This window comes from Loxodonta africana, chromosome 14, assembly GCF_030014295.1.
Source record: "Loxodonta africana isolate mLoxAfr1 chromosome 14, mLoxAfr1.hap2, whole genome shotgun sequence".
NCBI lineage: Eukaryota > Metazoa > Chordata > Mammalia > Proboscidea > Elephantidae > Loxodonta > Loxodonta africana.
The window spans coordinates 48,853,505-48,865,559 of record NC_087355.1 but is presented as its reverse complement, the minus strand read 5'-3'; the positions used below and the strand labels follow the sequence as shown (position 1 = coordinate 48,865,559).

Sequence of the window (12,055 nt, the reverse complement as noted above, 5' to 3'; positions counted from 1 at the left end):
AAAGTCACAGCCTTATGGAGCAGTTCTACCCTGCAGATGGTGGGGTCACAGTGAGTAAAAATCAACTCAATGGCAACTACCAACAACAACCTTAAGCCCCTGTTTGCCAAGCGTCTGTTAATGGGAAGTTGCTGTGAGAACCCAGAAGGGGACAAAGACCAGGTATGGTAAACCCTCATTTAAGAGCATGTTGGTTAAGAACCCTAAAGATCTAGGTTTGATCCCAACTCCGCCACTTCCTAGCTCTGCAACCCTAGGCTGTCACCTCTCCTCACTGAGCCTCAGTTTCCGTCTCTATAAAATGGGGATGATATAACTCTTATAGAATTGCTGTGAGGATTAAAAAACATAATCCATATAAAGTGAGCTTGTGCTCAGTGACTGACATGTAGCAACTACTTGAAAGACAGAAATACAAAGCACTTGTGCCTCTATTACTGCATTTGAGCTTTGCTTCAAGATAGTAAGGTGGATATTCATATTATTTCCGTGTTATTCACGAGAACACTGAGGATCAGGGAGGTTAAGTGACTTGTCAAGGTCTTTCATCTAGGGAAGGGCGGGACTGGAAGCCAAGACTTATTCTTGCGTGCATAGCAGGCAGTTCTTGAAAAAAGAACTATTGAGGTGAGATTGCTAAGGAAAAGATGGACAGACCAAAAGAGAGGAAGAAAGCAGAGATGAAGAACTTGAATCCAGCATAGCGACTCACTGTCTTCCTTTGTGAATTTTAGATCCTCTTTCTGAAAAGCGTTTTATTCAAAAAGTTGGTCAGGGGGCCAGGATTCTGTCCTGCTCTACAGCTGGGTGACTTTAAATGAGTGACTTCCCTTTTCTGGGGATCAGTTTCCTCCTCAGCAAAATGAGGAGGTGGGACAAGAAGCCCGCTCAGGGGTCTTTCAGCTCACAGCACTCCACAGTCGATGGCTCTCGTATGCCCTGGGGAGAAACTGCCCGACCGGCATCCTTTGGATGCCACAGCCTGAGGGGTATCACCATTTGCCCCCAGATATTTCCAGTGAGAGAAAGAAAGGACATAGATCTCTGCCCTGGGAGGGTGACAGATGGAAAGAATAACTCCTTGACTCAATCACATGAAAAGGATTAACATTAATCCCCAGTTGGGACTGAATAACTGCCCAAAAAGGTCCCGCATGAGGGGCCAGGAGGGCGTCAGGCACAGAGCGATGCAAGCTGGGGAGCCAGGGCCAGTGATTTATGGGCAAGACTAAAAGGATGAAATGAGCAGAGTCTTCAGAGATGGACGGTAGGCAGGGCAGGAGGAGAGGCAGCTGCTTGACGATGACCCTTCTGAGTCCAGAGAGACATTGCTACGAGGCATGCCCATTCCTTTCTGAGAGGGAGGGTGGTTGGTTTATTTTTCTAATTGTTTTGCTTTTGGCTGATGTTTTAAATATGAGCAGGCCAATTGAGAGACGTAATCAACGGGCCTTTCATACACGCCTAGCAATGGCAAGATGAATGGTTTAGGGTGGTGCTTGAGTCATAAATAACAGCGGCATATCGGGGCGAAATTAAAGAGAAAAAAGCAAAAGAAATAAATTTATTGGAACTCCAGGGCTGTCTTTCTGAAGAAAACATCAGGATGAGAAAGACTTGATTACCGCACCAGACTAAGAGCCAAAACCCTCAACTCGCTTCATGTGGCACCAAAGCAACAAATTGTTGTAGACCTTGAACTCCTTAAGGACAAGTCCACATCTGATTTTTGTCTCTGACCGCTCCGGCCTGCAGCACGGGAAGACACATCTCTGATGGCCCGAATGAATAAGCAAATGAACAAATGAATGAATGAAAAGAAGCCCAACATGGCATACAGTTATGAGCTCAGGCTCAGAAATCAGCCAACTTAGGCCCAAACCCGAAATGCTCCTTACTAGCAAATTATTGAACCTCTCTAAACCTCCATTTCCTCACCTGTAAAATGGAAAAAATAAGCAGTGTGGGGGTAAATATTAAGTGGAATATTCCCATAAAGGCCTGGTATGTAGAGAGCATTCAGTCAGTGTCAGCTACTTATTATTATTAATGACTATGTGGAGCCCTGGTGGCACAGTGGTTAAGAGGTACAGTTTCTAACCAAAAGGTCTGAAACCCTGCAGTTCAAACCCACCAGCCGCTCCTTGGGAACCCTATGGGGCAGCTCTACTCTATGAGTCAGAATCGACTGACTCTACTACTCTACTGCTATGAGTCAGAATCGACTCGACAGAAGCGGGTTTGGTTTTGGTTTGTTTTTTGTTTTTTAACGACTGTATGAGTAACTGGAAACTTTAAAAATCATTCCACATTCCAAACTGGTAGAACTAATTTTTTTTTCCCTACACTTCAGGGAGACACAGCTGAAAACCCACTGGTGACTATGATGAGGGAAGTCTTTTACTGGGGTTCCACACACCTTAGCTGTCCCCTGCTTCCAGCTTGACTCCTTGATCACCGACTGGGGTTCCACGCACCTTAGCTGTCCCTTGCTTACGGTTTGACTCCATGGTCACCCACAGTAGGGGCAGGCACTCCTCTCCCCCACTCTCCACTCCTCAGACTTGGGGAACTGTCCACAGTTCAGTTTGTGAACGTGGCAAAGGCCTAGCCTACATCCACCCTTACACTCACCCTCTGGTAAGGTGTGGAGGGGCAGAGCCAGGCGACTGTATTTCAGTGATCACTGGCCCCAGAAAAACAAAACGCAAGTTCCCAGCCCTCATTCACCCCCTGCTGAAGGCCAGCTTCCCTTTGGCTGCCACTTCCTTCCCCATGGCAGTACCTCAGCAGGCTGGGATGCACCTGGATGAGTGATAAGCTTTCCTGGGGGGCAAGCTCTGCCCCAGTGAGAGCACTACAGCCACAACAGGCAGAGAACAGTGAAAGACAATATGGGCTGACATACCTAAGGCTTTGCGTGAGAGTCCAAGTTCCAGGAGGCTCTTCTAAGAAAACACTTCTGTCATGCAGCCTCTCGCCCCGTCAACCCTCTTGGCCTGATGGGGGTGCCTTTGAGGTCTTCGGCCTCCCTCTATCCCCTAACAGCACTCTGGACTCCCAGGGCCAGGGCAAGCTGGCTGGGCCTCTCTCCCCTTATGAGAGTGGGTGCCTCCACAAACACCCCAGCCAATGCTCCCAGGGCAAAGGATTGAAATTGCACTCTTGAAGGCCACTCAGGCTTGTGTGGTGTGATATGGGTGGACAGTAATGACTTGGGGCCATCCAAGATGCTGGATAAACCAAATGCAAACAGACATTCTGGTTTCTCTTTATGGCTGCCTTGGGCCCCCTCTCTCAACAGCTACACCAGCAAGACAGGACCTGGCATCTCAGAAACAGCCCTTCCAGCACCTAACTAACAGCTGAGTGGCTAAAAGAAAGACCATGCCATGCTCTGCTGGAATTTACGTCAGCCCAGGTCACTGAAGTGTGAGGCCCTGGGAGCCATGGGCCATTGTGAAGTACCTAAAAGTTATCTAAGGGGACATGTGTTAGACGTCCAAAGAAAGACTGATGTCTGAGAATATTCAGCAACCAAAAACTAGGCCTCTCTGTTAAACCAAACCGGTCGCTGTTGAGTCCATTTCAACTCATGGTGACCCCATGTGTTTCAGAGTAGAACTGTGCTCCGTAGGGTTTTCATGGCTGTGACCTTTCAGAAGCAGATTGCCAGGCCTTTCTTCTGAGGCATCTGCCGGTACGTTCTAACCGCCAATGTTTCAGTTAGTAGCTGAGCACTTCACAATTTGTGTCACCTCTGGACTCCATATGGGTAAGCTAAACCCCATTGCCATTGAGTCAGTTCTGACTCAAAATGACCCTATAGGACAAAGTAGAACTGCCCCATAGGGTTTCTAAGGCTGTCATCTTTACAGAAGTAGACTGCCACATCTTTCTCCCACAGAATGGCTGTTGAGTTCGAACTACTAACCTTTTGGCTAGTAGCTGAGTGCTTAACCACTGGACCAAAAGGGCTCCTTACTGTTAAGCTGTTGTTGTTAGGAGCTGTCGAGTCAGTTTCAACTCCTAGTGACCCCATGTACAACAGAAGGAAACACTGCTTGGTCCTGTGCCATTCTCAGAATGCTTGCTATGTTTCAGCCCTTTGTTGCAGCCACTGTGTCAATCCCTCTTGTTGAGGATCTTCCTCTTTTTCTTTTACCCTCTATTTTACCAAGCATGATACCCTTCTCCGGGGACTGGTCCCTCCTGATAACATGTCCAAAGACCCCATTAATTCATAATACCCCAAAAGAGTGACATTCAAATTTGTGAAAAGTCAATAGCAAAGTATCGGAACCTTGTCAGTGGAAAAAAAACAAAAAGATTGTCTCTCTTGGCGATTCTCAAACAGGATCCCATGAATGGACTATGTTGGAGTCACCTAAGGACCTTAATAAAAACGACAATGTCAGGGCCACACCACAAACCTAGTCGAGTTTCACTGAGGATGATGCTCAAGATTTCGTGTTTTTAGCAAGTTCTACAGGTGCCGCTGATGAGAACCGGGTTTGGTATTGCTCCTCAAACTTGCGTGTGTCTAGGCAGCCCCAGTGATCTTGTTAAAATCGGGTTCTATTTCAGGAGGTCTGGGATCAGCCTGAAACCCTGCATTTCCAACAAGCCCCCAGGTGATACTGATGCTGCTGGGCCAAGGACTTTGAGTACTTTAAGTAGCAAGACTACTCTCCAAGCTCTCCCATTTCACAAATGAGGAAACCAAGACAGAAACTGAGCTGCAGGCCTGGAGAAGCCAAGAGGGGGACTACTGGGAAAAAAAAAAAAAAAAAAAAAACGAGGTGGCTGGGAGATGAGCAGAAGAGAATCCGCAAGCTAGTTTGGCAAGAATAAGGATAAAGCCAGCCCCAGAGCCAACAGAACATCCCCACTCTGTTGTTCGCTTACCTGACAATAGTCTTGGAGTTTGTTTCCTAATGGTTGTTGCTGAAGCACAAAGGGAAATATACAGAACCGGACCAGGTAATGCCCACAAAAGGAAGAAAGCTCTCTGCCCCTGGTCTCATAGTTTGCTAGGCAGCTGGACCCTAACTAACCCAGATTTTGGCAAGATTAGAGGCTACATGCTAACTTCTGTTGCGTGCACAAGAGTGCTAACCAGGCACCCTAGCACCTCTCCTCTGACATGCAAGCGCACCTACACACATACAAACACACTCACAGAGCTTGGCTCCTCCAAAGTTGCAATAGGAACTGGCCACCCTGTCTCCTGAGGGCCCCATGCTGGACATCTTTTCTTCCATCTCGCATTCTTTCCGCCCACTTTTTGCTCAGTCCTTGCTACAGCAATCTGCTGAGAACAGCTGTAACCCAAAAGCACCTCACCTTGGCTACAGCTCTTGATTTCTGCCCCTGGGGCTGCTTTGCTGGCCTAACACGGGATACACTCGGGAGCAGGCTCGGACATTCTAGCATATGAACCTGAAGGTACACCGTTAACACTCCTTGGGGCAACACTTGACCAGCAGGAACGAGAACTGGTAAATAGATGTCATCGTCCTGGGCCTCCCAGGACAATTCAGAGGTGTACCCACACAGTTCCTCAGAGTGTCCCAGTGGGACTGAGCCCCAGTTGCCCCCAGTGGTAACCAGCTCAACAATGCCTGCTTGGATCGGCTTTTGCTCCTCCCCCAGGCACTCTTCCCAGTCCCCACACTCCTGTTCCCTTAGGTCACTTCCCAAAATAAGCAATCTGCATGTAGGTTGTTTCTCCTAGGCTCTGCTTTTGGGAGAAATCAAGCTAACTCATGCCCCAAGCAGTGGCAGCTAAGACCTGCCGAGCAAGGGAAGGAGAGGCTGAAGACTTTAGAGAAGACCCACAATGCACCCAGAACATTCGAGGCTCTCCCTAAAGCCAGCAGCCCCTGCCCGGGGCTCATGCAGCTGTGTAGGGTTGTTCTGAGAACAAATTATGTCTTGTCCAAAAAATGACGTAAGGTCCTCTGTGAGATATTGGAAACAAGAGAAGGAAAGTTAAAAAAAAAAAAAAATGAGGTTTATTTAGCCTGGGGAAGAGAAAGCAAAAATGTTAATTTAATAACTGACTTCATAAAACGAAAAGGATGCTGCCCACTGTTAGCTGGGGAAAGAAAAAAGCGAAGTAGGCACAGGCTGGAGCTGATGGGGTAGTTCCTGGGAAGGTCATTTAGCCCATCAGCGCTGCCAAGGTGGTGAGTGGCATCTCCTGGTGAAGCAATGCTCTCCCTGTCATCAGAGGCATTCAGCTTATCATCAGAGGCACTCCGCTGGTGATGGGGAGGACAAACTTATCGGGACTAATGTGGATGGGATTCATTTCTTAGGTAAGAGCTTTCGTTTTTTGTTTTTTCTCTAAGGGACCTCTTTAAAAATAACCAAGTTTCTTCAAACCAGATTTTGGTAATATTGATCTATCCCAAAACAGAGAATATTGGTTGATCTGTGACCTCATGAACTCCCCCATTCCAAGGACGAATACAAATGGATTGTATTTTAGTCTCATGCTTGTCAGACAGGTTGTTTTTTCATTAGGTCTTAGCACCACCTAGTGGTCTGTTTGTCCATTGCGAAGTATGTCTGGGCAGAAATAGTATTTATTGCTGTTTCATTACATTCAACGTTGTACCTTCAATGAATTACATTCATTCATCAACCCAACAAAAATATATTAAACAAAATTATGGGTTAATTTGTTCTAGAATGAGCACACTGTGATAACCTAGAACCTAGAGGTAATCAAGAAAGACACGGTCTCACCTTCATGAGGATCACAGTCTAACGAAGCAGAGAATAACCAAGTAAACAACAAAAGAATTAACTATTGCCCATTGTGATGTCCTAAAGAAGGAAACCCACTGTGTTACAGAGAGTAAGGTAGGCAGGAGGAGGATATTTTAAATAGGGCAGGCAGGGAAAGCTTCTCCAAGAAACATCAACACCAACTTGCAAGGATGGGATGAGAGGGGATGGTTCTACAGAAAGCATAGGGGTGGAGGGGCAAGAACATTCCATAAAGACAGAGCACACCACATGCTAAGCAGCAGAGGCTCCAAGGGAGTGGCCGTTCAAGGAACTGGAAGTGCAGTGTGTTGAGAGCACAGTGAGGCTGAGAGGGGCATCGTGGGATTGGAGGGAGTTTGCTGACAATGAATTTCTCTGTAGCTACCCTTTGCCATCAAGTCGATTCTGAATCAGCAACAAGGAGAGTTCAGTGTTTGTAAACATTTCGTTAAGTAAAAGCATACATATTGTTGGGGTAGGTTCTTCCAGAACGGTACCTTTTCTAAAAAGAGAAGCATAATTATGTGAACTTGGTCATTTTCCCAGATCCAACAGGCCCCTAACCAGGGACTTCAAGAACAGCTGTGTGTCTCTCTCAAGATACCCTGCATCTGCTCTGTCCTGCACAGCCCCCATTACGGTTAAGTGTCCCTATCCTTGACTAATTGCATTGGAGCCTAATTTTAAAAGTCTGGAACAGTGGTTCTCAAACGTGGCTGCGAGCCACTTAGGGAGCTCTCAAGAATCCCAACGCCCAGCCCATATCCCGGACACATTAAATCAGTATCCCTGGTGGACCCTGGAGCCCTGGTGGCAAAGTGGTTAAGAGCTATGGCTGCTAACCAAAAGGTTGGCAGTTTGAGTCCACCAGCTGCTCCTTAGAAACCCTATGGGGCAGTTCTATTCTGTCCTATAGGGTCGTTATGAGTCAGAATTGACTCGACAACAATGGGTTTGGCTTGGCCTTGGGCTTGGTGGGCCTTGGGTACCAGTATTTTGAAAGCTGTGCCGCCAAGATTGAGAACTGCTGGTCTGGAAGGATCCTCACCAAGAGGGGAGATGACCTCATTTTATGCTGATAAGTAGTGAAGATTACTCAAGTAATGAGCCAGACTAAGCCTCTTCTCCAAGCGGAACCCTACTCTGGGCCACCCAGCCATCATCACAATACTCTTATTGAGTTCCCACCGATGTTTCATAAAGCAGTCAACAGACCCTCGTGAAGTGACATTGTAGATAAATATTTCATACTAGCCTGCTAATGGTGTTGGAATGATATGGTTCCCACCGCCTCATTACCCGTTGGAGCTCGCCCTACGTACAGAGGGTCCACAGAGCCAGACCTCCTACAGCAGAGGTTCTCAGCCCAAACATACATCAGAATGCCCTGTGGAGCTCTGAAGAAATACCAATGCTTGGGTCCCACCCCAGAGATTGATTTCTGGGGTGGTTTGCACAACCATTGTGTGTATAAGGTAGCCCACGTGATTCTAATGTGCAGCCAGGAGGGAAAACCAGTTAGTAAAGAAGACACCATCTATGGGTCTTTGTGCTCTGAGGAGGCCTGGAGTTGCTAGAACTGCTGTGTAGCTGGGGTTGTTGCTTTGAGTGACCCACAATTGCTACAGTCTTTCTGTTACTTTCTGTCCATCTGCTAAGCAGCCCACTTCTGGACCTAGCTTCTGTGCACCTCAGATCAGAGGCCACACCAGCAGAGCAGTTGAGACCACAATGAGGTCATACAGTCAACTGCCCACCTCACATGGGTGGGAAGGGCCCACTGGCTGGGAAGAACAAACCCACCTAGGCATGTAGCAGCCAAGACAGCAATGCTCCATTTAGTACATGATGGACCAGTTACCTTACCCTCTTCCTGTTTCCAATAAAAGCGTATTTACAGTAATCAAGGTCCAAAGGAACTTAAACTGCACATGACACAGGTTTTTAATAGAAGCAATTACTGGTGTTACTTTTCTTAAAAGAAACTACCCACACACATCTTAAAACCTAAAAGGACATGTACCAGAAAGGTAATGGCAGTTACATCTGGGGGGTAGAATTGCTTTCAGTGCCCATCGAGTCAGTCCCTGACTTATGGTGACCCCACGCACAACAGAATGAGATGCTGCCTGGTCCTGTGCCATCCCATGATCAGTTGTGGATCAAAGCATTGTGATCCACAGGGTTTTCACTGGCTGATTTTCAGACGTAGATCGCCAGGCCTTTCTTCCTAGTCTGTCTTAGTTTGGAAGCTCTGCTGAAACCTGTCCAGCATCCTAGCAACATGCGAGCCTCCACTGACCAGTGGTGTCTGTACATGAAGTACATTGGCCTGCACCCAGGTCTCCTGCACGGAAGGTGAGACTCCCACCACTGTACCACACTGCGCCCTCGGTATGCCCACCCCGCTCCAAGAACACGAGGAGGTCTGTGAAAGACAGTATATTTCTTTCCTGGAGATATGTGCAGAGCCTTGACTTGCTAATATTCACTGTGATTCTAAAATAGGAAGATACAGCACACAAATCTTTTTTCAAACTTATTTAGCCATGAAATTTTTTTTTTTTTTTTCCAGGAAACGTTCCCAGGGATTAGTGCTCTGAGGAACATGTTTTGGGAAACAGTAGTCTGTCCTCTCAGCACCTAGTTCTCTGACCTAGTAGAAACAAAGTCGAGTATTTAGGAATGTGCCCTGTCCCCTGTAACACGGGCCACGTGCCATACACAATAAGGGGAGGTGACCACGCCATGTGGTCACCTCAGACACCTGTCATGGTGTGAGCTAGGTCACAGGTGAAGTGACTCGAGCCCAGACAACAACTGAGAAATGGTCCAATAAGTATTCACAACTGAACACCAGGTGACGTTTGAATTGTTTATAGACATCACTTAGTTATACCTTTTTCAGTCTTACTTGGCTTGGACGCAAGTAATTCAGAGGCATAGTGAGAGGAAAAACATCCAAAATTTCGTTGGCTCAAGGTACTCTGACTAGTGTTTATACTTGCTGTAGCTTTCCCCAACTCATCTTCCCTGAAAATGTTCACTGCCAAATGCTACTGCAAAAAACCAATGCATTCACATGAAATAATGCCAAACTTACATTTAATTTTTTTAATCTCAAGTTATATTCTTCTGGTTTCAAGTCTGTTTTAGCCCTGACAAGAAAATAAGGGATGAGAGGTAGGAGTGAGACATACATGGCAACTAGGTTACCAGTTCACCTAGATGCTCTGCACCTGAAAAAAAAAGCAATGATGGCTCTACTCTTCCTAGTGGGCAGAGATGAGACCTTTCTTTCATACCCAGCTCAAAATCTCAGGTGAACAATGTGACTCATGAGTGTTTAAAAGCAGCTTGCCATTTGGGTTATCACCTTGCAGAGGCAGACATTACACTGTATAGCCACATTTACAAGGTGTGTCCCTAAGAACACTGGTCTTATAAAGTGCTCCTTGCAAAAAAGTTTTGGAATCAAAAAGATTCAGAAAATACTACACACTATTATCTACTTTCTGGAGATTTACAATGCACACTATCACAAGTAAGTTTCTGTTGTTGTTAGGCGCCGTTGAGTCAGTCCCAACTCATAACGACCCTATGTACAACAGAAACAAACACTGCCCAGTCCTGGGCCACCCTCACAATTGTTATGCTTGAGCCCATTGTTGCAGCCACTGTGTCAATCTACCTCGTTGAGGGTCTTAACTCTTTTTCACTGACCTTCTAATTTACCAAGCATGATATCCTTCTTCAGTAAGGTTCTAGAAGTCCTTTAATAAAGAAATATTCAGCTTTGTTTTTTAAGCCAGAGTTTCCCAAATCAATTTGACCTCGAATCCTTTTTTTTAGGGAACACATTCCATAGAACATACTTTAGGAAATGCTCTTCTTTGGCTTTGAGGAATACCTTGCAGAAACAAAACACACAGAAAAATTAACTCCTGGAATCATGTGTTGGTCAACAACAAAGAGGACAAGGGGTCACAAAGTCATAGGCCCCCATTCTAATTTCAGCCCAACACTTTCATCATAAACTAAGCTGCCTGAAAGCAGGCAGCGATAAATTTCCCATGATTTCCTTCTTTATGACACAGGGTACTGGACATGCTGATTGCACTTCACAACTGAACACGGCCCACGTGGGGACCCATATTTCATGTAGAGGCCAGATGTTTATAGTCTTTTCCTCTCCTGTAACAAATAAACCATTGTTGCTTATCATGACTACAAGGTTTTCAAAGTAGACCTGACAGCCCTTTGAGCCTAATAAAAAAAGGGGAGGGGGGGAATAAAACATAGAGCTTCCAATTATTTTCAGCAAGAATTACACAGACCAAAAAAATCATGAAGCGAAAGCTTTTGGCTCTATGTGCCAAATAATTTAAAAGGATTACAGCAAAGACAGGCAAAGATGGAAATCAATGAGATTATCAGAATGATGTGAAGATTTCATCCATTTGTATAATACATCATTTTTTATTCTCATTTCCAAGAAATTTCACATAATATTCTGAAATAGAAGAGACAGTGAAAACAAAATTCTCTTATCGTGGAACTTGGCAAAGGATGTAGGGCTAGGATGTAGGACGCATTCACACCTCAATAGCAATTCTTGCAAACCGATACTGCAGGGAGGCAGGAGGCCTCAGTAACACCAAGCCCCTGTCATCTGCCGGCTGCCTGGACAGCATATCCAGCAAGCCTGTCACACTAACAAACCCCAGAGCTTCTCCACAGCCAACTGCCATGGAAAAATCCCCCTGAGTGACAAACCCCAGGAGAACCCTGGAACAGTGCGAAGTCACGGCTGGCAGAGGGCCTGCCCACAAGCCCAGTGTTAAAGCTTCGTGCCCTGCAGTTGGATCCTCTCCTGCCAGGCCCTCAGGAGCAGCACTCCCTCGTCGCTGTCTCTTCTCCATCTTTTTCTTCTCTTTCTGTTTCAGGACCTTGCTCTTAAATGGGTCACTGTGTTTGGGTTCCTGGGGCCCAAAGTAGAGCCGATCCTGGCTAAGACGAAGGAGGTCCTCCTTGGCTGGGACACAGATCATGGTGTGTGGCTCTGGGCTGCCCTTGCGGAGCAGGGACAGGCTGACCCATACCAGGCCCCTGGGGAAGTGGCCCAAGACAGACAAATAGGTCTCTCGAGTCAGGTCTTGCTGACCCCTGCCAGGGGCTCGTCGGGCTGCCCGGCTGCCCCCAGAGCTGGGCCCACACCAGGCTGACAGCTGCTTCAGTAATTTTCTCTCCCTACATGAAGTTGAAGACATGTGTT

The 12,055-nt window shown here is 46.6% G+C and overlaps 1 protein-coding gene across 3 annotated transcripts in view; it reads right to left on the bottom strand.

Annotated features, from left to right (window-relative positions):
* Positions 1 to 9,459: 9,459 nt before the first annotated feature.
* The window catches only part of POP1 (POP1 homolog, ribonuclease P/MRP subunit), a 30,437-nt gene continuing 27,841 nt past the window's right edge, over positions 9,460 to 12,055 (bottom strand). For all 3 annotated transcript variants that reach the window (XM_003408409.4, XM_064267930.1, XM_064267931.1), the window contains one exon: positions 9,460 to 12,030. In XM_003408409.4, the coding sequence (XP_003408457.1) occupies positions 11,376 to 12,030 (655 nt within the window). In that variant the 3' untranslated portion in view covers positions 9,460 to 11,375. The remainder of the gene's footprint in view (positions 12,031 to 12,055) is intronic.